A 25,454-nucleotide genomic window follows, 5' to 3' on the forward strand; every position below is an offset into this window, starting at 1 on the left:
TAGTGTAGTGTTAGTACTTTAGTATAATGTCTGCTTATAATTATATTAGTATAATTAGTGCAATGTAGCTTTACTCCTAGCCGAGCTAACATTTGCTCAGGAGCGCCTAGGAAATGGATGCGGGGGTTATTAACGGTAGCCCACTCCCTGGAGGACGCGTCTGCCCGAGGGGGCTCCTCTTTTGTCTGCTTGACCTCAGGTCTGATTGAGGAAGTATCCTGTCACTGTAAGAAACCTTTTGTGCTGAAATTATCTTTTACTCCTCTTCCTAGTAACATCCAACTGGATTCGAAGGCTGGTTTGAACCTCTCTGTGCCTCAGTTTCCAGTCTTTAGATTGGGGATAATACAATACTTGTCTCTAGCTCATAGGGTCTATATTGCCCGGTAAATGCTAGCTACTGTTTTCATGGGTGGTGACACCATTGCTATGTGTTTGAAAACACACTCTAATTAATCCCACCAGCGCAGCCTGTGTCTTTTCTATAGCACCGTGCTGACCACATAAATACTCATTAGGCTAATGCCAGAAAACCTCTCATGCTGTATGTGAGGAGGGTGTTTATATATTTCCTTGAGTGTCTGGAATAGGTTGTCGTTTTTCCATGTAAATTTTATTTAAAATTTTCCGTAATTTGTTTCTTGAACTATGATCTCCAAATCTAACAGTGTTTATGTAATTAAAGTTCAGAATATACCAACTAGTGCTGGCTTTTGTTGTTCTGTTGCAGAGACAAGCAGGAGTGACCCTCAGCGTGAAGGACCCGTCTCCTAGCATATAACCTGCCGGCGGTGTCACGGACAGAGCTTGGGCTTGAATGAAAGGACATTTTATTTTTTTTACTTTAGCACATAGTTTGTATATGTGAAAATAATGTACATTCTTTTACCTTTCAGGTTCTGATTTGATATACAAAGGGCTAAGATACTTTATTCTTAAAGAGAATTTTTGATTAGTCTTCATATATTTATCTACTAAAATGTACCATAAGATTCTTTCTTCTCAAGGATGGTTCTAGACTAAGCACATTGAATTCAGACTAGTTAAAATGGAGTTGTGTGATTATATTCAGTAGTTGATCACATGAGTTTTCCTGGAGGAAAAACTTTAGAACATGAAACTTGTAAATGTGATGAGAGAAATCTATCGCTTCCTTGCACCTCTGTACTATAGAGAGATTTCCAAACCTCAGAGCACTTTCATTGTTTTTTATTTGGAGTTATGGGAAAAGCACTGGTTGACTTTAGGATTTGCATTTCTCCCTCTCGTTACCTAATTTCTAACAACCTTGATGGGGAGGAAAGTTTTGTCCATTTTTTTCTATACAAATAAAAAAAGCTACGATTCCGTATTGCGCACGAGCATGAAGTTCTTCATTGCTTGTTAAAGAAATGGAGTAGACAGACTCTGATGGACTCTGATATGGCGTTTTTGGGGGTAAATGGTGAATATACCGATTCCAACTGCAGTTTAATCTCTACAATTATAAAGCGTGGTAGATGGGGACTTTCCATTGCTGTTGTAACAAAATAAACAAGTAACCGGTTTCCTTGATTAATTTTAAGGCAGACTTAATGGCGGTGACCTTGTTTAATCATCTCTTCTCTCTACTCTTGTTTGCTGTTCTTCCTTGGCAGTGGAGGTGGAGGGAGTGGGCTGTTCAAGCTTTCGGGGGCTGCTTTCTAAATTGATAAAGCGATTAAACAGACACACACACTGTCCTCACTTCTTAGAGGTGGAAGTCAAGGATGAGGAAGAGATTTTTTTAGAACTTGAAATTGTAGCCCTTTTTCGTTTCCAAACTAGTTACTGTGTGGATCTGTGTGGGTAAAAATACATGTTTATTAAGAATATAAATTTAAATAATTTATTTTTATAGCTGTTTCTAAGATGTACAGTTCATATAGCTTATTTTTTTCAAACTATTTACTACACTTTGATTCCAGCCACTCAGTGAAATACTAGGTGAGTAAACAGTGGAAGTAAACTGAGGCCAGTTTCCATGTGAGGAGCTATTGGAATAGAAGTTGTCTTACTTTGAGCTCTCATTTCAACAGACAGCCTCAGTAGGTTTCCATAATAGCAATTATCTTTGAAATCCGCCTTCTGTGGTGCATTGTGGATAGGAAAACATGTCCTTGATTTTATACTGAGTAGACTGTTTGCTCTTTGTATTTTAACACACACAGTAGGGAAAGATGCTTTAATTCTTCCCAGTAGCCAATGAAGCTGACTTTTAAAAAGAATACTGTGACAGATCAAGGTAAATTGTTTTTGATGATTATGGAAGTGTGAGTTCTTAATCAGTGGCTGTCAGCTAGAGCTTTCCTTAATTCAGAAGTTTGAACCCTAAGTTATAAATAGAAGAGATTGGAAAAATTATAGTGCTCTTATTTCTAGAAACACAAGTCTTTAACAGCAGATAAAGAAATTAGCAAGAGAAGACAAAACTTCAGTACTTCGAAAGGAAAATGTTTCCTTTGATACGCTTTTCTTAGGTGGAAATAAACATGATAAAGGGTCAAATATTACTAGAATTTTTGCTGAAATAGAAACTTGATAAAATGCTGGGAATCTGGGGAATGTCAATGAAGAAAGATTAGTAAATGAGAGATGTAGTTAAGGTTATATTATTTATGGCAGTAATCAATTTCCTTCTGACAGTTGTCATGAAGACCATTTCTTCACAAATAATGTAGAGACAGTATTTTTTCTTTTTAACTGAGAGCCTCAGGCAGCCTGTGGAGGAGGGCAGTGTACCCATGGATGTGAACACCCCGCAGGCTATTGCCTGCCATGCTGCTTCCGGGCTTCCCATCAGAAAGCCACGACGCCCAGAGGGGAGGCGCACACACAGCACCTGGAGCAGGTAATAGCTCTTTGCATGCTGTCCTTTTAGGGATCTTGAATCCGCAGAGCCTTTCCTGAAAGACTGCTCCCTCCCTGTAGTTACTGAGGAATGATGACACTAAAAGGCCGAATTGCAGTGTGTCCCTCAGCAGTTGGCTCTCTGTGGGCGCACGATGACAAAACCTCCTGAAGCGAACCTCTGGTCTGACCTCAGTAATGTCAGGGCAAGATTTCCAAGATAGGCCTTTCCAGCGAGCTCAGATATTTTTAAGATAATCAGTGAACCTTGGGGCAACTTCAGGGCTTGAACATGCAGTAAGTACCTCTCTACATGCTTTAGGATATACTTGCTGAATCAAAGACCACCAGACTCATGAAAACAATAACAACAGTAATAGACCTTCAGGAACCGGGTGTGTTTTTACTTGGACACAATACCCAGCGTAACCAGATTCCCCAGTAAAGATGGCTTCCTTTGGCTGTAGCCTTCCTTTGAGCACATTAAAGTTGATGTGATCAGTGAGGGCTGAGGTTAAGTGAGCATGCAGATATCACTAACTAGAACCTGAGGTAATGACATGTTTTCGTCAGTTTCTTTGGGCTCACTGTAAGCCCTGCTTTGAGATTTACAGAGCATGGGACGCTGGCCTGAACCAGAGCTCATCTTGTGTGGCGCACGCTGTGCTTCTGTGACGCAACAACCAACCAGAAAAGCCACCTACGCTTTTCCCAGTTAATTTCGTTTTTGAAGTTTTAAAAACACTTATAAGCATTTCATTCATCAAAAATACTAGTACTTGTATTACTGGTTATGAAAGTGAAACGTCTACAATATCATCAGCCATGCAGCTAGAGATCTGCCCGTGTTCTAACAGCAAAGTATAAATATAAAATAAGTTGTAAATCAAAAAAAATATCTGCATTACATTTGTTTAAAATGAGTACAAGAAAAGTCAATCCATTCTTTTTGATGAGTTGTAGGCTTGTGTATTAAGGGCTAAAGAGAAACTTGAGAACACGAGTACTTTCTGTTGGGCTGATTACAGTTACTGAATCCCAGGATTATGGAAGTCCTTTCCTCAAGGATTTTCCTCATAAGAACAGTAGTGACTGCATAAAAAGAAAAGACCAGGTACAAAAGGAAACTAGCAAAATCTCTTGGTACAGGGTGCAGGAATTTTAACAAGTATGTAAAAAGTTCTTCCCATGCGTTAATTTTCCATTTTAACCCTCAAAATATTTTAGGGATATCACCCTAATAGCATTTAAAATAGATGTGTGATCCACTGTTCACCACGGGAATGTGAATCATCACAAAATGCATAATACAGTAGTACACGCTACTTAAAATTTATGAAAGTATATCTGTATTCTATAAGAATAAAAATTGAGTGATACCATTTCCTTAAAGTTACTTAACGAAATAATACTGTTAAAGAGAGGTATTTGAAATAGTTAAATTTTAGGATTGCAAATGCTTTTTTGAACTTTCTACCCTAAGATGTCATCTTCTTAACAGGTCTCCTTGCCGTCTTCTTTTTAACAGGTAATTTGAAGATACTAAAGCTACAACAGATTGGAACTAAAAGTCCAGAGAATTCAAGGTGTGGTTTTTAAAAAACATGACAGTTAAACTGAACTCGTCTGATGACACTTAAAAGTTGACTGCAGTTTATTGAATCCCAGGATTATTGTTTCTTTTATTTCAGGTAAACTTTCTTCTACTTTTAAATGTTTAATGAAGAACTTTTTTGCTGGTGGTGTAACTGTATCTTGACTGTTTTTTTTTTTAATGTTCTCTAAATATAATTACTATTCTTTGTAAGCTATTTATTTAAAATAAATTTGAAAACCTTTCCTCTGTCAAGTAAACACCAGTACTGTAATCTGGAAACGATGCACAGTGGTCTGTCTTTAGTCTCAGGCCATGTCTGCAGATGTGCCCACAGAAGCACACTTGCAGCTCCAAACCAGTGTGTGTAGCACATCTGCGGTGGCTCGTGGACACCCCGGGGGCAGTGACCCTGCTGAGCTGCTGGCACGCGCCCTACCAGGTGAGGCTGGATGGAAGGATGCTGTCTTCTAGTTTCAGCTCAGACTGTCAGCAGGTGTCCTTTTGTGCTCTATGTAGTCCCACATGTCCGAAATGTTGTGCTTCTCGTTGGTGATTTCAGTTTGGAATGGACCCCAGGCACAGTGTTGTCGCCCTGGCTGCTGCTCCTGAGCGCTGGTGAGGTACCTCACTGAGAAGACTCGCGTTAGGCAGCGACGTGCGTGCGTCCCGGGGCTGCCAGCCAGGAGGCTCAGCGTGACCAGGAATCGGCAGGGCCTGGAGCCTGAGGTTGGGAGGCTTGCGGCGAGGCGCGGTCGACACTTCACCATTCCAGAGAGTATGTGAATAATGAACTGTTTCTTTGCCCAGTGGTAACATGCAAAACGGTGATGCCAGCCATTAGGTGTTGAGAGAAGTCAACTGTTGCCATCATTTAGATGTCTGAAGGTGCACCTGTTATATCAGTTTGGGTCCTTATTTCCTTGAAGCAAGTATATTTATAAATCACTGCCCTTCGCAAGAATAACGAAGCTAAAATTTCTCATAAATCTAAGAGTACTGTTTTGCCAATATTACAAGGTGGGAATCTGTACTCATCTTAAAACCCCTCGGCTTGGTATCCTTTAACTTTTGCTAAGGGTTGGATTGGGAGGTGATTCCTGTTCCTATGAAGAATACGCTTTGAAAGTACCTCAGCAGATGGGGAATTTTTCATGATGTCTTTGAGTGAAAAATACATCAGATAATAGAGTTCATAGAAAACTTTAATGTAAGGCACTGCTGTCCAGAGTTAAATGAGGGGTTAAACAGCCCACAGGACGCCACGGGGAGGGCACAAAGCCCACTCGGTGAGCAGCCGTGCAGCACGGCCCCCGGTGCCGTCCTTCCTCCTGAAGTACCGACGCTCTTTTAGACTGTTAACAGGAGAGAAGGCCCAGAAAACTACCAGCTCTTATAGTCTCGGAAAAGGTTTCTAAGAATTCCCACGTCTGTAGGCAGCCCGCTGTTGTCTCTTAGGTCCCCATGACAAGAAAGGATAAGGTACACGGGTGTCCGAGGCTCACACTGCACCCAGTGAGAAGTTCAAGGGTCAGAATACCGTCATGTGATGATGACTCAAGACCTCAGGGGCAGTAAGGCAGGTTCTTGAGAGTGTCTTCAATTTACTCTCACTAAACACTTTCAACGTTGGAACCTCAGGAAAACGGTATTCTTGCCTTATCTGAAGCCCGTGACTTACATCTTAAGCAAAAACAGGCACCTTGCTTTTCAGCTGAAGACCTCATCTACTGTGTGCAGTGACTTCGTTTGGGATGACAGCCCCAATGGATAATCATCAGCGAGACACCTACAAGACACATTCGTCCAAGTTCTTACCAAAAATTCATCTAAAGAAAAAGTCATCCAGGAAAGCAAAACTTTGCTTTAAGTGGATAAACTGGTGTTTATACGCATTAAAGCCAAGCAATCACTCAGGGTCTGAACACTTTTAAAAATGAAAAGCACAGCATAGCTGAACGATGAACAGGTGGTCCCGACGAGCTATCACTTGGACATCTTGGTCTCAGAAGGTGTCTCCCCAGTGTCCAAGGTCTTCAACAACCGGAAGAGGCCTGCAGCTTCTCGTATCCTGCTGAACTCAATACAGAAGGCCTGCACTTCTATAAACAAGTCCTGCACGTTGATGATTTTGTTACGGATCAAGGACTGGAGAAAGACACACACGAGACGCACCAGACGATTCTGAAAAAGAAACTAATTTTAGTGTGCGTTTTCTGGGCAGGTATTTATAAAATTTAGAAAAATTTCTCTTACTTACCTGCATATATTTATCTTTAATTTGTTCACAGGTAGAAATGCAATTTGATATATAAAGGTGAATAAATTCAGGAGGTAGATCAACAGCTGTAGTTAGTCTGTTTCATAAAGTTAGAAAGGGCTGTTAATTTTATTTGCTAATAACATTTTAAAACACCGTTCACCATAAAATCTAAAATTTCCTTTGGTCATTTAGTGAAAAATTCTGATATATAATCTAGTTACCTAGTTTTAAAGAAGTTTATGCAAGTAAACCTCGGAGCCCCCCCCCACTGCCGCTAATAAGTGACACTTCCTTTGCTCAGGTCTACACTTAGCATTACACGTGCAATACACATTGAGCACCATGTCCCTGTGTGTTCCTGGCTGAATCAGAATTCATAGTTATCGTCCAGGCTCTAACAACCCGGGCAGTTATTCTGTCCACGTAAGTACCGCTTACTAACCTGATTGCAGACAAGTGCTGTGCAAGGAGCGCATGTGAAGAAAGGCGTGGTAGTAGCTGAACAGCACAGTGTATAACTAAGCGCTAACACGCGGCGCTTGCACAAAGCGATGTAAGTGAAAGGCTCGGGAAAAGTCAGCAGAGCAAACGACAAATGGAGACCCAAGGAGAGAAGTGGTGTCCTTCCAGCTAAGTGGATAATCTGAGTGAACTGTGGAATCGGGGACGGGCGTGGCACACTCAGGAGCTGGTGGGAAAGCCCTGGCTGGAAGGTAGCAAAAGGCACCTTGGTCTAGAGCCTTCAAGGGGCGGCTGGTGTTTCCAAAGGATTCTGTGAAATGTTTTAAGGTGGGGTGGGGGGAGGCTAAAGTAGGAATTTCATGCTCAGATAAAGGTGTGTGCTATGCTAACTATACAGGATGAATTTCCAAAAGTTTTCTAAACTTACTTGATTACGGAACTTTTTTCCACAAGGCTGAGGAGCCCGTGCTCCAAGGGAACACCACCTGTGGGTGATGCACCATGATGGGGGTGGCGCACGCAGAGCAGACCCTGTCCTTGAAATTACTTCTGCACCACTGATAAAAAGGTGCGGGTATTCTCGGACTAAGTGCCTAACGGCTGGTTTAGACAGTAAGCGGGCACTTAGAGCATGGTCGGCCCAGAGGCCCCGAGCAGGAGGCAGCCCCCAAAGAGGAGTGAGTCTCAGTAACAGGGAACGGCCGAAGGCCTGGAGGAGAGCGCAGAAATGAAGCCGCAGGTCAGCAAGCGGCCAGCTGGTTTTGCCGGCACAGAAAGTTAAAGGTGACTACCTCGTGCTTCCCTCCCACAAATCTGCGCGCTCCTACACACACGCTTGGGATCCCTCGGCTTCCAGCCAGGCTTTTCCCACCAGCTGATTATAACTTCATTGTGGTTTTTTTTGTTTTGGGGGGGTTTTTTGGCTACACCATGTGGTTTGCAAGATCTTAGTCCCCCCACCAGGGATGGAACCTGGGCCCTTGGCAGTAAAAGTGCAGAGTCCAGCTTTAAGTAGGTTAAAAAACAATTAATCCCCAACTTACAAACGAGTGAGTGTTCAACTGAAGTGCAGTTGCGTAGCACTCAGAATGGACCGCCCCATGAGCAGAAAAACTATATAATTTAGCCCCCGGAACAAGACACCACATGGAGCAGAGCTGAGGATGAGAAGCCTAAACTGGGACCACATCAGGCAAGCCTGCACATATGGCTACACTACCCACAGACAGCTTAATAAACAGTAGGCTCCCAAGCTAACCCCCCAAGCCTATGGAATTTGTAATTTACCTAAGACATTTGTAAGCAGAATAACAAAGTGAGAAACCACTACTCAGAGCACACAGAGAAGGGAATGTATTGTTTCCCTGACAGTTGGTGACAACGGAGCAAGGAGGCCAAATCAAAGAAAGGTTCAGAGAACAGTGCGAGGAACGACGAATTCTAAGAAGGCATTCCCAGAATTTCCTCAGCTCCCAGACCCATGCTGATAACAGCTGTTAGTCTCTAACGAGAAATAATGCAGTATCTGTAATTTGTGTAAAGAATATACAACCATACATAGGAGATAAATCTTAGCGACTAAGTTTCACTGATGCTGCTACTAGTGCGAAATACTTGGAATACTCTCCGAGCTCACATGCAGTCAACACTAAGGCTCAGGTTATTTATTTAATGGGTTTTCTCAGACTAACAGTGTATCGGGGGGAAAAAACCTTGCTGCTTTTTCCCTTCTAATCATTTAATCCGGATCTATATACACACCCCTGTCCGCATTTGATCGCGCATAGAAACTTACCGGTTTACAACTTCCATTGAATGTAATGACATGTCCATATTGACCAGAACCGAAAAATACTCAGTGATCTGGCTTGACTGCATTAACTTCAGCAACATTTCTATAGCGACTAGAGGGTTGTTTTCCACTAGGTCAGGAAGCTTGGCTGGAGTGAGGCCAATATGATAAACAAGTTTGGGGTCCTTTTCCAACTCTCCAAGGAGCTAAATATAATCAAATTTTTAGAAAGAGAAAAACAGAGGTTCCTGAGTCAAATGAGGAATTGTCTTTCCTGCATGCGTACAAAAAAACAAAGTATTTTTATAAAGAAAAGTTATAAAATTATCTGCACTGAACCAACTTTATAAATGTCTTCCTTCAAATCCATGATCATCATTCTTTGATATTTTAAACTTTACATTTTAAATGTCAGATACTAAAACCAGGCACCTTCACAACAGTTTATAAACGACACTAATGCATCCCGGGCATTAAACCAGAATCAGTATTGTTTGAATACTGTGTGGATTTTAACAATATCATCCTTAAGTCCTTTGTAGGTTTTTTTTTTTCCATGTCATTTGTTAAAAATAATTTTACCGACTAGTTCTCCGGAAAAGCACAGATCACAGAGATCATCGGGGAACATCAGGAACCAAAGCCCCACCCAGCGCCGAGGGGAACAGATGCCTGAGGGGGGGGACGGGCAGGGGGGAGGGGCTGTCTGCCCGGCACACTGCACACGCTCACTCAAATAGGTGTCCTCAAAGACAGTTTCTTCTGCCAAATTGGTACATTCTTAATGTTCTGTGCTCCTTGCCCTGTCTCCGTGTATGTACACATGCAAAATGAACTACGCTGGAAATGTAGCTCCTGGCAGGTTCTAATGTGAAAGTGTACCAACTGAAGAATAAAGCTCACCAACCGGAACCGCCCACGGTGTTCTGCCTTTCCCCCGCGGGAAGCATCACAGTTGGGTGCGGGGGCGCTATTCTGAATCCACCATTAACCAGCTGTGTGATGGGTTAAATGTTAATGATTCCGCTTACCCTCCTGGAGTCCTGTCCAGCTTAGTAACAATGTACATAAAGCGCCCGGCAGCGCAGAGCAGGGAGTGCGCGCCATCCTACGCTCCAGAATCAAACTCATCCCACACAAAAGTCGCTAGGTTTTCGGGCACCAGGCTTCGAGCCCCACCAGAGTGAAGTGAGCCGAGGGGGGGGGGCAGAACAGAGCTTCAGAGCCACGCCTCCTGCTGCTGGCTCACGCTGCCAACATCACGTTACTGGTCATTTATCACTTTATGAAAAACGAAAACACCTGGTGAATTAAATACAGGAAAATGTTTACAATAAATCCATACCTGTGTCTGCTGAGGAGAAGATAAGGGGCTTTTGAAGGCTTTGGCCATTATTCGCTTGATCTCTACGCCAGTGCTGTTCTTCACACACATCGACTTGTCCCACTGAACCGCGTGGTCGGGCTCGGTTGGATTGAGCCAAGCCAGCTCATCCTCACACACGTGGAGCGGAGGTGGTGGACGGATAAACTCCGGCCGAAAATGGCCTGTAATCAAAGTAGCGTGTCTGACTGCTTCTGTCACTCGGCTGACCCCGCAACATGTGTGTATAAACCTCACAGATTCCGCTTAGTGAAGTGCAGTGACACCTCTTAATAAGGACAACACAGCAACACTCTGACTTGAAAATCAGAAGCAGAAAGGACATAAAGGCAGGGTTTTATTCAGAACACAAGAAACTGAAACACTATAACATTATGATGTCAGAGACCAAATCTACTTTGGGGGAGGAGAGGAAAACATTACCACCACCTGACAAGTCCTAGTTCAAGCATGATCACCACTCAATCGCAGAAGGACACAACTTACTCCATGGGTAAGTCTGGATGGGAAAAATAAAACACTAGTTGATCTCACTCATCCTATTCTCAGCACAATTTTATTCAGAGACCATATGATGTGTACTGGTTTTGTTTTTGCATCTTATAACCCTGAAGTAGCAAATTATGTGGAGATGAAATGGTAGGGAAAGGTACGGCTGACTATTGACGTGCTCAAATGAATCTGGACTTTCATAAACCCCTAAATTCACAAATGCTGTATCATTTTCTTAAAACAGTAAAAATACAACAGAACAGTGAAGTCACTCAATTTAATACCTCAACTATTTTACAAAACAAGATTGATCCCTAAGTTGCAAACCCACTAAAAGAAATGCTGTCTGGGACTTCTCAGCAAATTTCACCCCTCACTTTGGTTCCCATGTAGGGTCTAAGATGGCTAACTAACTCCTCATGGACCGAGCCCCGGCCAAATTTGAGATTAGTAGGTCCCCTGGTTTACTGAAAATGTCTGTGTCTGGCTAAGAATCATCCCTTTGTCTTAAACTACACCATCTCTTCACATATATCGCCAGAACTAGCACCTGAATCTCTGCAGCCCATTTACAAAAAGAAAGTTTTTAACATTTCACAAGAAGTTATACCTATGTGATAAAGAGAAAGTTCCCATGAGGCAAGGATGCCTGGTGTTCAGCTAGACTCAGACCTAATATCTGATTGACTTGCTTCTTACACACCTTTCCAGTGGCCCATTCAAGTCAAAGATGTGCCCGAGCAAGTATTAAATACAACCCATCTGTGCCTTGGACCTTCCCACACACTGTGACTAGCTGAGACTTATTTATTCCTAAAACCTACTGTAAATGGCATTAAAAGTCACAGTGTAAGTTTTAAACTCAAGGTGACACTATAGTCTGGAGAACATGTTCTTATCCCTAAGCAGAAAGCATGCCTTCATCATTAAAACCACACAGAATCGTATAAAACCAAAAAATGCAGGACTCCCTGGTGGCACAGTGGTTAAGAATCCGCCTGCCAATGCAGGGGACACAGGTTCAAGCCCTGGTCCGGGAAGATCCCACATGCCGTGGGGCAACTGAGGCTGCATGCCTAGAGCCCGTGCTCCGCAACAAGAGAAGCCACTGCAATAAGTGCATGCACTGCAACGAAGAGTAGCCCCCGCTCACCGCAACTAGAGAAAGCCCGCGCGCAGCAACAAAGACCCAACACAGCCAAAAATAAATAAATTAATTTTTAAAAAATGCTCTATTATTTCAAGTTCAATAGGAGTTTTCTTTGAATTAAGAGCTATAAGATCAGTAAAACTTCAATGGAAAATGATAAGATTAATGAAGTATAAAACAAAAAGGTAATAAACTACAAAAATAAACTCATTTCAGTAAAATCAGAGAATTTATATCCTTAGATATGCTGATGATAGGTATGTAATAAAAAATACTTGGGATTTTTTTGGCTGCATCATATAGCATGTGGGATCTTAGTTCCCTGACCAGGGATGGAACCTGCACCTCCTGCAGTGGAAGCATGGCATCCTAACCACTGGACCACCAGGGAATTCCCAAAACCTTGGTATTTTTATTAAAAAAGAAACTACCTTTTTTTTTTTTAAGTTTTTAAAATTAATTTATTTTTGGCTGCATTGGGTCTTTGTTGACGTGCAGGCTTTCTCTAGTTGTTGTGAGCAGGGGCTACTCTTCGTTGCTGTGCACGGGCTTCTCATTGCGGTGGCTTCTCTTGTTATGGAGCACAGGTTCTAGGCGTGTGGGCTCAGTAGTTGTGACTCATGGGCTCTAGAGTGCAGGTTCAGTAGTTGTTGCGCACGGGCTTAGTTGCTCCACGGCATGTGGGATCTTCCCAGACCAGGGCTTGAACCCGTGTCCCCCTGCACTGGCAGGCGGATTCTTAACCACTGCGCCACCAGGGAAGCCCAAGAAACTAACTTTTATTGAGCATCTCTACTATGTTCCAGACACTATACTAGGAAGTTTCTCACTAAATTCATGTTTAACATTCTCTGACATAAATCCTACCAATGTTTTCTTAGGTCATTCTCCCAGGCAATAGAAATAAAAGCAAAAGTAAACAAATACGACCTAATCAAACTTACAAGCTTTTATACAGCAAAGGAAACCATAAACAAAATGAAAAGACAACCTACAGACTGGGAAAAAACATATGCAAATGGTACGACCAACAAGGGTTTAATTTCCAAAACATACAAACAGCTCATACAACTCAACAACAGAAAAAAACAAACAACCCAATCAAAAAATGAGCAGACCTAAAGAGACATTTCTTCAAAGAAGACACACAGATCACCAACAGGCACATGAAAATATGCTCATCATTGCTCATCATTAGAGAAATGCAGATCAAATTAAAACTTCACTGAGATACCACCACACACCAGTCAGAATGGCCATCATTAAAAAATCTACAAATAACATGCTGGAGAGGGTGTGGAGAAAAGAGAACCCTCCTACATTATGGACGGGAATGTAAATTGGTTCAGCCACTATAGAAAACAGTATGGAGGTTCCAAAGTTACCTTCTGATCCAGCAATCCCACTCCTGTGCATATATCCAAACTCTAAGTCAAAAAGATACATGCACCCCTATGTTCACAGCAGCACTATTCACAATAGGCAAGACATGGAAACAACCTAAATGTCCATCACCAGATGAAACGATAAAGAAGATGTGGTATATTTATACAATGGAATATTATTAGGCCATAAAAAAGAATGAAATAATGCCATTTGCAGCAATATGGATTCACCTAGAGATTATCATACTATGTGAAGTCAGACAGAGAAAGACAAATATCATATGATATCACTTATACGTGGAGTCTAAAATGTGACACACATGAACTTATCCATGAAACAGAAACAGACTCACAGACATAGAGAACAGACTTGTGGTTGCCAAGGGGAAGAGGGGATTGGGGAGGGATGGATTGGGAGTTTGGGATTAGCAGATGCAAACTATTATATAGAGAATGGATAAACAACAAGGTCCTACTGTATAGCACAGAGAACTATATTTAATATCCTGTAATAAACCAAAATGGAAAAGAATATGAAAAAGAATGTACATATATATATATCCGTATAACCGAATCACTCTGCTGTACAGCAGAAATTAACACAACACTGTAAATCAACTGTACTTCAATAAAATAAATTTTTAAAAATTCACATTTAAGGGCTTCCCTGGTGGCGCAGTGGTTGACAGTCCGCCTGCCGATGCAGGGGACACAGGTTCGTGCCCCAGTCCAGGAGGGTCCCACATGCCGCGGAGCGGCTGGGCCCGTGAGCCATGGCCGCTAAGCCTGCGCGTCCGGAGCCTGTGCTCCACAATGGGAGAGGCCACAGCAGTGAGAGGCCCGCGTACCGCACACACACACACAAAAAATTCACGTTTAAGTATCAACGAAAACAACATGATGTTTCAGAAAACCAGAAAGTCTCAGGGGGACGCTGATAACATAAAACCAAGAATACAAAATTAGATATACCTACTTTCAATAGGTGGCTTTGGTCCACTGACTAAAGCTTCCGTGATCTGAGAGGCAACGGAGCTGTCAAATCCAGAATTAGAAGAATCCGGGTCTGGGTCGCTGAGAATGCTAGGGAAGCTGGCCTTACTTTGAGTTGGCAATTCAGACTGGCGTTCTGAAATAGATTAAAATAGGAAACACTTCAAAACTGAGGGCACCACAAGGAGAGTGAAAAGAGAAGCTACTAAATGGAGAAAGTGATCTACAACACATAAACAAAGGGCCAGATTCAGGATAGATTATCAATTTTAAAAAATAGGAAAAAATGGGCTAATGACTTCCAACAAGTGTTTTATTTTTAAAAAGCCTGAGGCTTCCCTGGTGGAACAGTGGTTACGAATCCGCCTGTCAATGCAGGGGACACGGGTTCAATCCCTGGCCCAGGAAGATCCCACATGCCGTGAAGCAACTAAGCCCGTGTGCCACAACTACTGAGCCTGTGCTCTACAGCCTGTGCTCTGCAACAAGAAAAGCCACGACAATGAGAAGCCCGCGCACTGCAAGCAACAGTAGCCCCCGCTCGACGCAACTAGAGAAAGCCCATGTGCAGCAACGAAGACCCAACACAGCCAAAAATAAAAACAAATAAATATTTTTTAAAAAGCTTGTATGGCCAATAAACATCTGAAAAGATATTCAATCCCATTAGGAACCAGGGGAAAATCTGTTAAAACGAGATACTATTGCACACACACTGTAGTTATAACTGCCCCTTGTGGTTACTGATGTTTAACTTGTCTGCTTGTTTTCTTAAAGTTAGGAAAATGCAACTGCATCATCCATAAGTACACCTTTGGTCCCTGGATCCCACTGTAAAGACATCTGAATTTCAGGCCAGCCTCCGTACAGATGATCTGTGTGGCTAGCTCCAGAGAAGATAGGTGTACTTCCCTTTTTTTCTTAAGCACTTGTGAAAATGATTAAGACATCTTCAGTCTGGGCAGAGGACAGCAAACAGCTCTAGGGGACAGCCAGCTTAGCCACTGTGCCAAGCCTCTCAATCCTAAGTCTAGTCATATATTCCTTTCTGAGCTTGACGTACTTTATAAATTTATTTTATTTATTTATTGTTGGCTGTGTTGGGTCTTTGTTGCTGTGCCCAGGTTTTCCCTAGTTGCAGCGAGCGGGGGCTACTCTTCATTGTGGTGCGTGGGCTTCTCATTGTGGTGGCTTCTCTTGTTGTGGAGTTGTGGAGCGTGGGTTCAGTAGTTGTGGCACACAGGCTCTAGAGCACAGGCTCAGTAGTTGTGGCGCACGGGCTTAATTGCTCTGCGGCATGTGGGATCTTCCCAGACCAGGGCTTGAACCTGTGTCCCCTACATTGGCAGGCGGATTCTTAACCACTGCACCACCAGGGAAGTCCCTGAGCTTGATGTACTTTAAAACTTTCTCATGGGCTGATTCAAGTCATCACAAGTTGAAAAGGAAATTAGATTTGATTCTTACTTTATTGAATACAAAGCTAGAAACCTCAGAATATACGTCACTTCTAAAGGTAAGGTGACTGAAATTGCCCATCACCTCGGCAACCAGTTTTCATAGTGTCTTTGGTTAAGAAAATAATTATTTTATTTCTGTTAATAGATTGCATCTGGCAGTAGTAGCTAACAAGTACTTTTGTGTACCTTCAATCTTAAAAGTCTGAAAAAGAGTTCTCTTAGTTTCAGAAAATAACCATTGTTATATTGTTAATATTTAGTACTTTAAAAATAAGGTTCAGGGCTTCCCTGGTGGCGCAGTGGTTGAGAATCTACCTGCCGATGCAGGGGACACAGGTTCGAGCCCTGGTCTGGGAAGATCCCACATGCCGCGGAGCAGCTGGGCCCGTGAGCCACAATTACAGAGCATGCGCGTCTGGAGCCTGTGCTCCGCAACAAGAGAGGCCGTGATAGTGAGAGGCCCGCGCACTTCGATGAAGAGTGGCCCCCGCTTGCCACAACTAGAGAAAGCCCTCGCACAGAAACGAAGACCCAACACAGCCAAAAATAAATAAATAAATAACAAAATACTTAGAAAAAAATAATAATAAGGTTCAGGGCTTCCTTGCTGGCACAGTGGTTGGGGATCCACCTGTCAATGCAGGGGACACGGGTTCAAGCCCTGGTCTGGGAGGATCCCACGTGCCGCAGAGAAACTAAGCCCGTGCGCCACAACTGCTAAGCCTGCGCTCTGGAGCCCGCGAGCCACAACTACTAAGCCCGCGTGCCACAACTACTGAAGCCTGCGCGCCTGAAGCCTGTACTCTGCAATAGGAGAAGCCACTGCAGTGAGAAGCCCGCACACCACAACCAAGAGTAGCCCCTGCTCGCCGCAACGAGAGAAAGCCTGCGCACAGCAACGAAGACACAGTGCAGCCAAAAATTTAAAAAATAAATAAATAAATTAAATAAATTAAAATAAATAAATAAATAAGGTTCAGAATGCCCCAAGGAAAGAGAAGATTAGATGTCACCTTATACAAGATGCCTAATGTCACAGGGCATGAAGTCTAAGGATGAGGCACTATCAAATTAACCCTGCAGCTCACTTAATCACGAAGTCAAGGGTTCACAAATCTGGCTACAGATTATAATTTCCCTAATGAATTGCTCTCAGGTGATGAGACCCATGCATCTGCACTTCTGCTTAGAGCAGGTTAGCAAAAGCTGCTCTTTATCCTTACACGGAGAGGCTCTCCCTGACCACCCTGTTCAAGGTCTCCTTATTTTCTATCACTACAGGAGTTTGCTTCAAGACCACCCATTCATCTGCTTATACGTGTAACAGAAGGTGCCCAAATAATCTTGAAACAGAAGAACAGGGTGGAGGTCTCACACCTCTCAATTTCACAAAAGCTACTGTATGACTTGGATTAGTGTCCTGCTCCCCTGCAAATAAAACCCTTTTTATTTGGGGAAAAAAAGCCACCCTAATCAAAAGGGTGGTACTAGAATAAGGACAAATAGACCGGGCTTCCCTGGTGGCGCAGTGGTTAAGAATCCGCCTGCCAATGCAGGGGACACGGGTTTGAGCCGTGGTCCGGGAAGATCCCACACGCCACAGAGCAACTAAGCCTGTGCTGTAGAGCCGGCGAGCCACAACTACTGAGCCCACATGCCACAACTACTGAAGCCCGCATGCCTAGAACCCATGCTCCGCAATGAAGAGAAGCCACCGCAATGAGAAGCCCACACACTGCAACGAAGAGTAGCCCCCGCTGGCCGCAACCAGAGAAAGCCCGCGTGCAGCAACCAAGACCCAATGCAGCCAAAAATATAAATAAATAAAAATTAAAAACAAAAGACAAACAGACCAATGACGTGGAATACAGAGCCCAGAAATAAACCTTCCCATATATATATTCAAATGATTTTCGATAAAGGCACCAAGACGACACTGTTTCAGCTATTCTGGGTCCCTTGAGATTCCATATGAATTTTCTATTTCTGCAAAACACATTGTTGGGATTTTGATAAGAATTGCATTGAATTTGTAGATCGCTTTGAGTAGAAGTGACATCAGGAAAATTTTAAACGGACCAAGTTTTACTCAGCATTCTTCTTAAACTGGAAAAGCAATCAATTCAAGTGAAAACTCAAAAGGAAATTTATATCCCATAATAGCAAGGATCCAGTACTGAAGCTATGTTTTTCACAGAAAATACTAACTTTTTAGTACAGTTACAAAGACCTTCATTTAAATGGAGTACCTCAAGAAAAAAGGCCTAATGCTAGCACACAAAGATGCCTGAAGCGGGATCCCTCCTTACCGGCCAGGGCTAGCTGAAGCCCGCTAATGTCCACAGACTGGCCCATGTTTCCGACGTCCATCAAGGCAATCTGTCGCGGTGTCTTTTTGAAGAGTTCCCGTGGAGGGGCCAGCATCAGCTGGGAAAGGAAAAACTTCTCTGGCGGAGTTATAGGAGGCAAAAATCCTGTAAACAAAAGAACGTACAGCAGTTTCTCTAACGGTTATTTTTAAAAATTATCTTGAGTCTGGTAAAATTAGCATTTGCTACTTGTCACCTCAACTCATGTACCTTTAAAGACAAACTTACAATTGAAGATTCATTTAACCAAATAGATACATTCATCAAAATGTAATTAAATAGTGTTCCTGAGAAGGACTGGTTCCAGGACACCCTGCGTATACTAAAATCCAAGGATGCTTGGGTCCCTTATACAAAATGGTGTAGTATTTGCATGTACCCTACACACATCCTCCCTTATACTTCAAATAATCTCTAGATTAACTGTATGTCAACTGAAATTCTATGATTTGTGGCAATGAAACTTAAGGTTTTTGTAACTATTAACTTTGTTTTGGGGGATTCTCTGGCAGTCCAGTGGTTAGGACCCGGCGCTCTCACTGCTGGGGCCCGGGTTTGATCCCTGGTGGTAGGGGAACTAAGATCCCGCAAGCCGCACAGCACCACCAAAACAAAACAAAACAAAAAAATCAACTTTGTTTTCTAACATGCTTCAATTCCTGCAAAGGCTGAAGCTTACATATGCAGGCAAAAACAACAACAAAAAAAGCTACAATGCTCAGAAATGCTTTTCTTCTCTACTGCTACCAGCAACTGTGTAAAAGTTAAAGAGACAAGGAAGCAATCACTAGCTCCGCAAATACACTTCACACACCTGTTTCAGTCCACAGCACGGCTACAATTCCCAGAGTGCTGGACATTGATGCTTCCCTTTCATCCCAGAGCCGCCCGCTTACCCGGCGGCGGCCATCCTACCGCAGCACCGCACTGTGGCCAGACCCTGTTCCAGCTCCCAGCTGGGACTCCTACCCACTCACCGCCCACAGTCCACACGCCCACTTACCAATGAGTTATATTTCTAGGTACAAATCTGCTCACAGATTTTTAATTCTGTTTACACAGAATTAACCCCAAACTTCTGCACCATTCATAAGACCTTCCTAACGTGGTCCTGACCCACTTTCCTAATCCCATCTCCTGACCCCCCTCCAATCCATGTGTTCTACACTCCTGTTGCATAAAATCTCTCACTTTCTCTGACTCCTGATTTCAAAACAACCAATACACGCAGCTCTTTAAGAATACGTGACAGGGCCACACCCTTCTCTCCCCACCATCTCTAATCAATATCCAGCAAAAACATCACCCCCTCTCAAAGTTCCTCCAGCTACACAGCTGTAGTTCCTGTGCTACGAGGTGCTGTGCACGTGACATCTAGTACGGCCCTTAACCACACTGGGTTACAATCAGGTTTATGTCTCTTCAACCAGACTGCAGCTTGAGTGCAAGGAAGCCATCCTACTTACTTCCAGATACATTCTCAACGTTGGCTCTGCAGCAGAATCATCCGAAAAACTTTCAAAACATATACCCATTAGATGCTCCCCTTGACGCACAGTATAATAAGCCTTGACACTGACATTCCCTGTTGTATATTTAAGCACCACCCCTACCTAGTGACGATAGTAATGTATAAAGCTTATTGTAAATACTTTTATTTCTCATAATTATCCGCAATTTTCAGACACGGAAATTGAGGCAGAGAGAGGCAAAATAACCAATCCGTGGATTTCCCTGGCAAATCTGTTTACAATGCAGTCTATGGCCTACATCTAGGTTTAAACTCATCGCATTCAAGAGTGACATTATATAAGTTATGGTTCCTTTGCCTAACCCATCCTACAGAATTCAAAGGGCTCTCCGACCCAAATCCCACACTGCCCCATCCATCTCGGTGCTGGGTTTCAACACACACACACACACACACACACACACACACACACACACACACACACACACACACACACACACACACACACACACACACACACACACACACACACACACACACACACACACGTTGCAGCGACTTTCTCAGCATTCTCAAACTTCCTGAAAACCAGGTTCAGTACCTGTACCCTAAAGACATCTCATGGAATGCACAGGTTGCCCCTCTTAGGTAAGGGCAGTGCAGGAAATCCACGAGAAGATGCTCCACGAGAAGATGCTTTAGATCCAGAGGAGTTGCCAGCAGGAACCATGACCAGCTTAAACGTAGACGCCCTCCCCTGCAAGAAGTTCTCCGGCCTGACCTCAAAATCTGCTGCCTTTACCTTCTGGCTCCCTGAATAGCAGTCCCTGCCTTAAGGGGTCACTCGCCTGTTTCCTCACTGCTTAAGGACTGTAAGATCAAACTGTTTCCCACCTGTCACCACCTGCTCCGCCCCCTACCGCTGTCCTCCTCCAAGTCTTCCAGGTACCCTTATCACTCATCACCATCTCCTCTGTGCCCTTCTCCTCTCCTGGCTTCAGGTCTTCTCCCAAAATCAAGTCTCAGAAAGCATCTCTTGAGTTTAAAAAACAAACAGATGTGGATGCTGGAGCACCACGCAGCTGCCAGCCTCTGCTCCGCTCGGCACCCCCGGGCTATGTCCAGGCCCACGCCAGGGCCCCACGGCCCACGAAGGACTCCCAGCTCTACAGCTGCCAGGGCCTGCACAGGCAGCCAGCCCCAGTCTGAGCCTCTGCTGCCTCAACTAGATCCTGAATGTCAAAAAGCAGGGCGTCTGCTTGATGAATCTGAGGACAATGGGAACTCTGGGTGACGCTGGCCGTCTGGACGATACCACGTATGCAAAACTGGCCGAGGAGACGCTGGATTCCTTAGCAGAGTTTTCTCAAGACCTTGCAGACAAACCTTACACACTTGAAGGCTATGATGCCTCCTTTGGGAATATGGTGTTTTAACAATTAAACTGGGTGGAGATCTAGGAACATACGTGGTCAACAAGCAGACCCCAAACAAGCAAATCTAGTTATCTTCACCATCCAGTGGCCCCAAGCGTTACGACTGGACTGGGAGAAACGGGGTGTACTCCCACGACGGTGTGTCCCTCCACGAGCTGCTGGCCACAGAGCTGACTCAAGCCTTAAAAACCAAACTGGACTTATGTTCTCTGGCCTACTCTGGAAAAGGCACCTGCTGCCCAGCCGAATGCTGAAGACATAAAAAGCGCTGAAGCCAAGACCCCAGCTTTGCTCTGCAGCTGAATGGCTAGTCTTCTCCATTCCTGCTTTTGAGGACAGTTGCAGTATGTGTACGGCTCTGTGAAAAGACCGTGTCGCCTCCCTCCCTGCCTGTGAGTTCAGATTTTTAATTTCCACAGGTTTCTTTGCATTTGTTGTCTGACTTCCTCCCTCACGTGACAGCCCTTATCTTTTGTAATGTCTGTATGCCCATACCTTTAATATATAACCTCACAACAAAGAAAAAAAAGAGGACAAATTCCAGGAGGAGAAATGAATTGGCTTCACCATTCATTCTTTGAAAGACTTACTACAAAAACTGCCTGAAGAGCGGCTGGCCAACCTTGCCATCCTGACTCAAAATGAGACTCATTAAAGGGAAGCCTAAAACGTTCCTACTCCTCTTGAAAGTGTAAACACTTCTAAGCCCTTTAGTATTGAAGCATCAGTGGCAACTCAGGAATTCCCAAACCGAAGACCATTTTCTCTTTGTGCTTTGTGACTGCCAGGGTGTGGCCCGCATGGGGTGACACAGGGAGATGTGGTGCTGTGTCTTCCATATGTCCATATATAGGTACACACACATTTACATGTGTGTGTACATATATTTTTTTTTAATTTAAGGGTCAGTATAGAATAAGCTATTGCAACACTGGTCTGAGGATGCAAAAAAATCTCCCCAAAGCCACCTCTGTACGCTCATGGATATAGTACAATAAGTGAGGTCATGGGGCTGAGAGGTGCTTGGTAAACTGTGAAAGGCCACATAAGTGAAAAGATGTTGGTGTTAATGAAAGGAACCCCGGTCTTACACTTGGCCCAGCCCAAAAGTAGTTGTCTGTCTCGGGGCAAGTTTCTCGAACTCTCTGGACCTCTGTTTCCCCATGTTAACAGAGAGGGTTAAACTGGATAGAATATAGTCGATTCCCAATTTAGACAATTAGTGGTCCCGTCAGGCAACTTATCAGGCCAGCTTTAATTCCCTCTAGTAGAGGAGATGACAGTGAACAGTTTTTTTAAAACTATAGAATAAGTATATGGTTTTGGGTTTTGCTCTACTTGAATTTCAGTTGAATTCAGGTTCAAATAATCATCCTTTATTGTGCCATTACCGTGCTAAGCCTGGGCTGTAGGCTGAATGTTAAAGTGTTGATCCTAACCCCCAATCACAGCCCTCATAAGTGCGATTAGTGCCCTGGGAAGAGAGACCCCAGAGAGCTCCCTCATCCCTTTCACCATGTGAGGACACAGCGTGAAGACAGCTGTCTATGAACCAGGAAGCAGGCCTTCACCAGACGCCCAGTCTGCTGGGGCCTTGACCTTGGACTTCCCAGCCTCCAGAACGATGAGAAATAAATTTCTGTTTATAAGCCAAACAAACAAACAGAAATAGCAAAAGAGGCCTCGCATCCAACCCAGTGATCTCACTAAAGGTGCACGAGCATGCATTTTACATAATGTGCAGCAGTCTTGCGTCTTCCAGTCTAGGCCGTGAATTGAGACTACTTTCTATCCTCTGCCCCCATCGCGTTAACCAAGGACACCTAACAGCAAGAAGGCGGCTGTAAAGTCCTGAAACGCTGCTGAATGTGCATTTCCGCTCAACAAGTATTCGGGTTCTGAACGACTTCTCGGTGACTCCTGAGACTTAAAGCCGGGGTGTAGGAAGGCAGATCCTGTGTGTCATTACTTACAACTGCACACACCTCAGACGCGCGTGACGAGCACGAACTGCATCATGAGGCACTAAAGCGTCAAGCCCAACACTAAGCGGCACGGTTTCACGGCCCGTACTGTTGGGAGGAGTAATTTTCGGTGCCGTGAAGCTGCCACTTGTCCCTACTCGGTGGAGGGGGTGCGGAAGGGATTTCAAAAGGACACAATCCATTTCACGTGTGGGTGAAGGCCCAGCAGCTGCCGGATCTCACCCTCCGCGCCGCACAGCGGGCTCCCGGCAGGAGGACCCGGGCTTACCCGAGAGCGGCGGCCGGTCGGGCTCCTGACCGCCGCGGGCGGGCGGCGCGGGGTTAAGCAGGTGCGCGAAGCTGGCGGCGAAGGGGTTGGCGGCGAGCGGCTCGGTGCGGTACATCTCCCAGAGCAGGTAGAGCGCCGTGAGGCGCTGCGCCGCGCTGGGCAGAAGGTCCGGCTGCTGCAGCAGCATGACGAGCACAGAGCCCAGGCGGAAGTGGTCGGCCTTGCTGAAATAGTGGTGGAAGGCGGTGGACAGGCCCTCGAAGGTGCTGCCGCCGCCCGCCTCCTCCGAGATGATGCTCAGCAGGCTCGAAAGCTCCTTCGGGGTCAGGCTCATCCTGCACGCGGGGCCCCCCGGGCCTCCACAACCCGGCCCGGGGCCACCCGCTCCGCCTCTGCCGCCGCCGGAGCCGGAGCCTCCTGGCCCGCTCCTAGACACCGACCCCGCCGCTTCCCGGGCCCTCCTTTGCTCCGCGGCGGTAAGAAGACGGCCACACGCCGCGCTCGCCCCGCCGCCGGGCATCAACCTCGCTCGCCAGTCCTGTTTCCGGGCCGGAGGGGCCCTGGCACCGGCTCGCTCCGTCCCCGCGGCCGTAAAGCGCGCTGTGGCACGACAGCGTCGCAAACAAAACCCGCCGGGAAGCCAGCCGCCCGCAGAGAAGAGTGTGGCGCGGACCCAGAGCGAGGCTGCTGGAGCCGGGCCAGGGAGAGGATCCCGAGACGCCGAGTGGGCGGAGCGAAAAGCCGGAAATGGGGGTGGGGCCTGTGGGGGAGCTGCGGAAGTCTCGCGGTGCCACAGCACCACGCTGTGGTGCAGTCTGCGCATGGGCGAGCAACGTCCGCCCCCAGAGGCACCCCGAGGGTTGTACCAGGCAAGGAAGGTCCCAAGAAATTTGTGACGTTATTGCCTGGAAAAATGCATCTTATAATATGAAAAGTTGCGGGCTTCCCTAGTGACACAGTGGTTAGGAATCTGCCTGCCAATGCAGGGGACATGGGTTCGCGCCCTGGTCCGAGAAGATACCTTATGCTGTGGATCAGCTAAGCCCACGTGCCACAACTACTGAGCCTGCGCTCTAGAGCCCGCGAGCCACAACTATTGAGCCCAAGCGCGACAACGAAGACCCAATGCAGCAGGAAAAAAAAAAAAATCTGAAACGTTTTCTTAATATAACACACCTGGCTGTTCATGGTGAAACCTTTTTAAGTGCTAATAGCTATGAAGACCACGCGTTTCTCATTACCAAAGTTAATTTCCAGTCTTACACTCCTATTTGAGGAAATGGAATCATACGCACACGAGCTTTTGTACACAGTTACTTTAACAAGATTTTCGTAAAATGTTTCCAATAAACATTCGTTTACAAAATTGTTGTACAACTTTTTACCGCAGCCTGCCCAAGGGCGCTGATTCTGGGCCTTAGCTGTGCATTGGAAGTTCCCCAAGAGCCTTCAAAAATGCTAGTGCCTGGTCCTGGTGGCCAGGTATTAACAAACAGAAAGCAAAAACACCTGCCCAGGTGCCTAGTGTGTACTCTGGGTTGGGAATCACGGAGGGGTGTGTTCCAGACTTCCCCAGTTCCTCCCTTAGACCTACAAAACCCTACAGGGATTCCACCAGCGATTCCCAGCAGGCAAGTTTGGGAGATACAGTCTGCGCTAACTCATGCTAGTAGCTCGAGAATTATCTAGTTGCGCGCCACCTTAATTCTAAAGTATAATTGAAGGAAGAGAAACTGCTGGGTCAAGGGGCATGCATATTCTGAAGGCTTCTTCACTTGACTATTAGATATCCCTGTAGAAGGGTCCTTTCAATTAACTAACAGCAGCAGATATAACTTGGTAACGCTTGGACTCCTGGGAAACTGATTCGAATTATCTTGAAAGTACTCTCATTTTATTTATTTACTATAGTAATTAAACTTTATTGTGTTTGGGATGTCTGTTACAGCAATGAGCTTACCTGCATAGGTTTTGCTGTGTTTTTTTTGGTTGTTTTTTTTTTGTGGCACGCGGGCCTCTCCCGTTGCGGAGCACAGGCTCCGGACGCGCAGGCTCAGCGACCATGGCTCACGGGCCCAGCCA

At 44.9% G+C, this 25,454-nt stretch overlaps 2 protein-coding genes, 1 non-coding gene and 1 pseudogene across 5 annotated transcripts in view; 3 read left to right on the forward strand and 1 right to left on the reverse strand.

Annotated features, from left to right (window-relative positions):
* RNF149 (ring finger protein 149) overlaps positions 1–9,651 on the forward strand; it is a 32,962-nt gene extending 23,311 nt beyond the window's left edge. For 2 of the 3 annotated variants that reach the window (XM_030838772.2, XM_030838773.2), the window contains 2 exons: positions 731–2,869; positions 4,397–9,651. In XM_030838772.2, coding sequence (XP_030694632.1) covers positions 731–774 — 44 coding nt within the window. In that variant the 3' untranslated portion in view covers positions 775–2,869; positions 4,397–9,651. The remainder of the gene's footprint in view (positions 1–730; positions 2,870–4,396) is intronic. The other variant, XM_060309632.1, reaches the window with a different exon arrangement.
* CNOT11 (CCR4-NOT transcription complex subunit 11) lies at positions 858–23,980 on the reverse strand. The gene is made up of 7 exons (XM_030838771.3): positions 23,373–23,980; positions 18,153–18,317; positions 14,367–14,519; positions 10,325–10,527; positions 8,983–9,185; positions 6,723–6,819; positions 858–6,646 (listed from the first exon to the last, which is right to left on the reverse strand). Exons 1-7 carry the CDS (start codon positions 23,890–23,892, stop codon positions 6,449–6,451), a joined length of 1,539 nt encoding a protein of 512 aa, XP_030694631.1. The 5' UTR covers positions 23,893–23,980; the 3' UTR covers positions 858–6,448.
* Positions 2,952–3,065, forward strand: LOC115843189 (small nucleolar RNA SNORD89). Its single transcript, XR_004035640.1, has one exon. It is a non-coding gene; the product is annotated as a small nucleolar RNA SNORD89 (small nucleolar RNA).
* LOC132598227 (frataxin, mitochondrial pseudogene) lies at positions 20,741–21,383 on the forward strand (annotated as a pseudogene).
* Positions 23,981–25,454: the final 1,474 nt, after the last annotated feature.

The sequence above is a fragment of the Globicephala melas genome, chromosome 12 (genome assembly GCF_963455315.2).
Source record: "Globicephala melas chromosome 12, mGloMel1.2, whole genome shotgun sequence".
Taxonomy (NCBI): domain Eukaryota; kingdom Metazoa; phylum Chordata; class Mammalia; order Artiodactyla; family Delphinidae; genus Globicephala; species Globicephala melas.

What these genes read in the sequence shown, in the direction of transcription:
- CNOT11 (XM_030838771.3), bottom strand. Translation starts at nt 23,892, where the DNA reads ATGCCCGGCGGCGGGGCGAGCGCGGCGTGTGGCCGTCTTCTTACCGCC. An exon ending in CGACCGGCCGCCGCTCTCGG is followed by an intron (nt 18,318 to 23,372) that starts GTAAGCCCGGGT and finishes TTTTGTTTACAG; the next exon opens with GATTTTTGCCTCCTATAACT. An exon ending in TCAATGGAAGTTGTAAACCG is followed by an intron (nt 6,820 to 8,982) that starts GTAAGTTTCTAT and finishes TTTATGAAACAG; the next exon opens with ACTAACTACAGCTGTTGATC.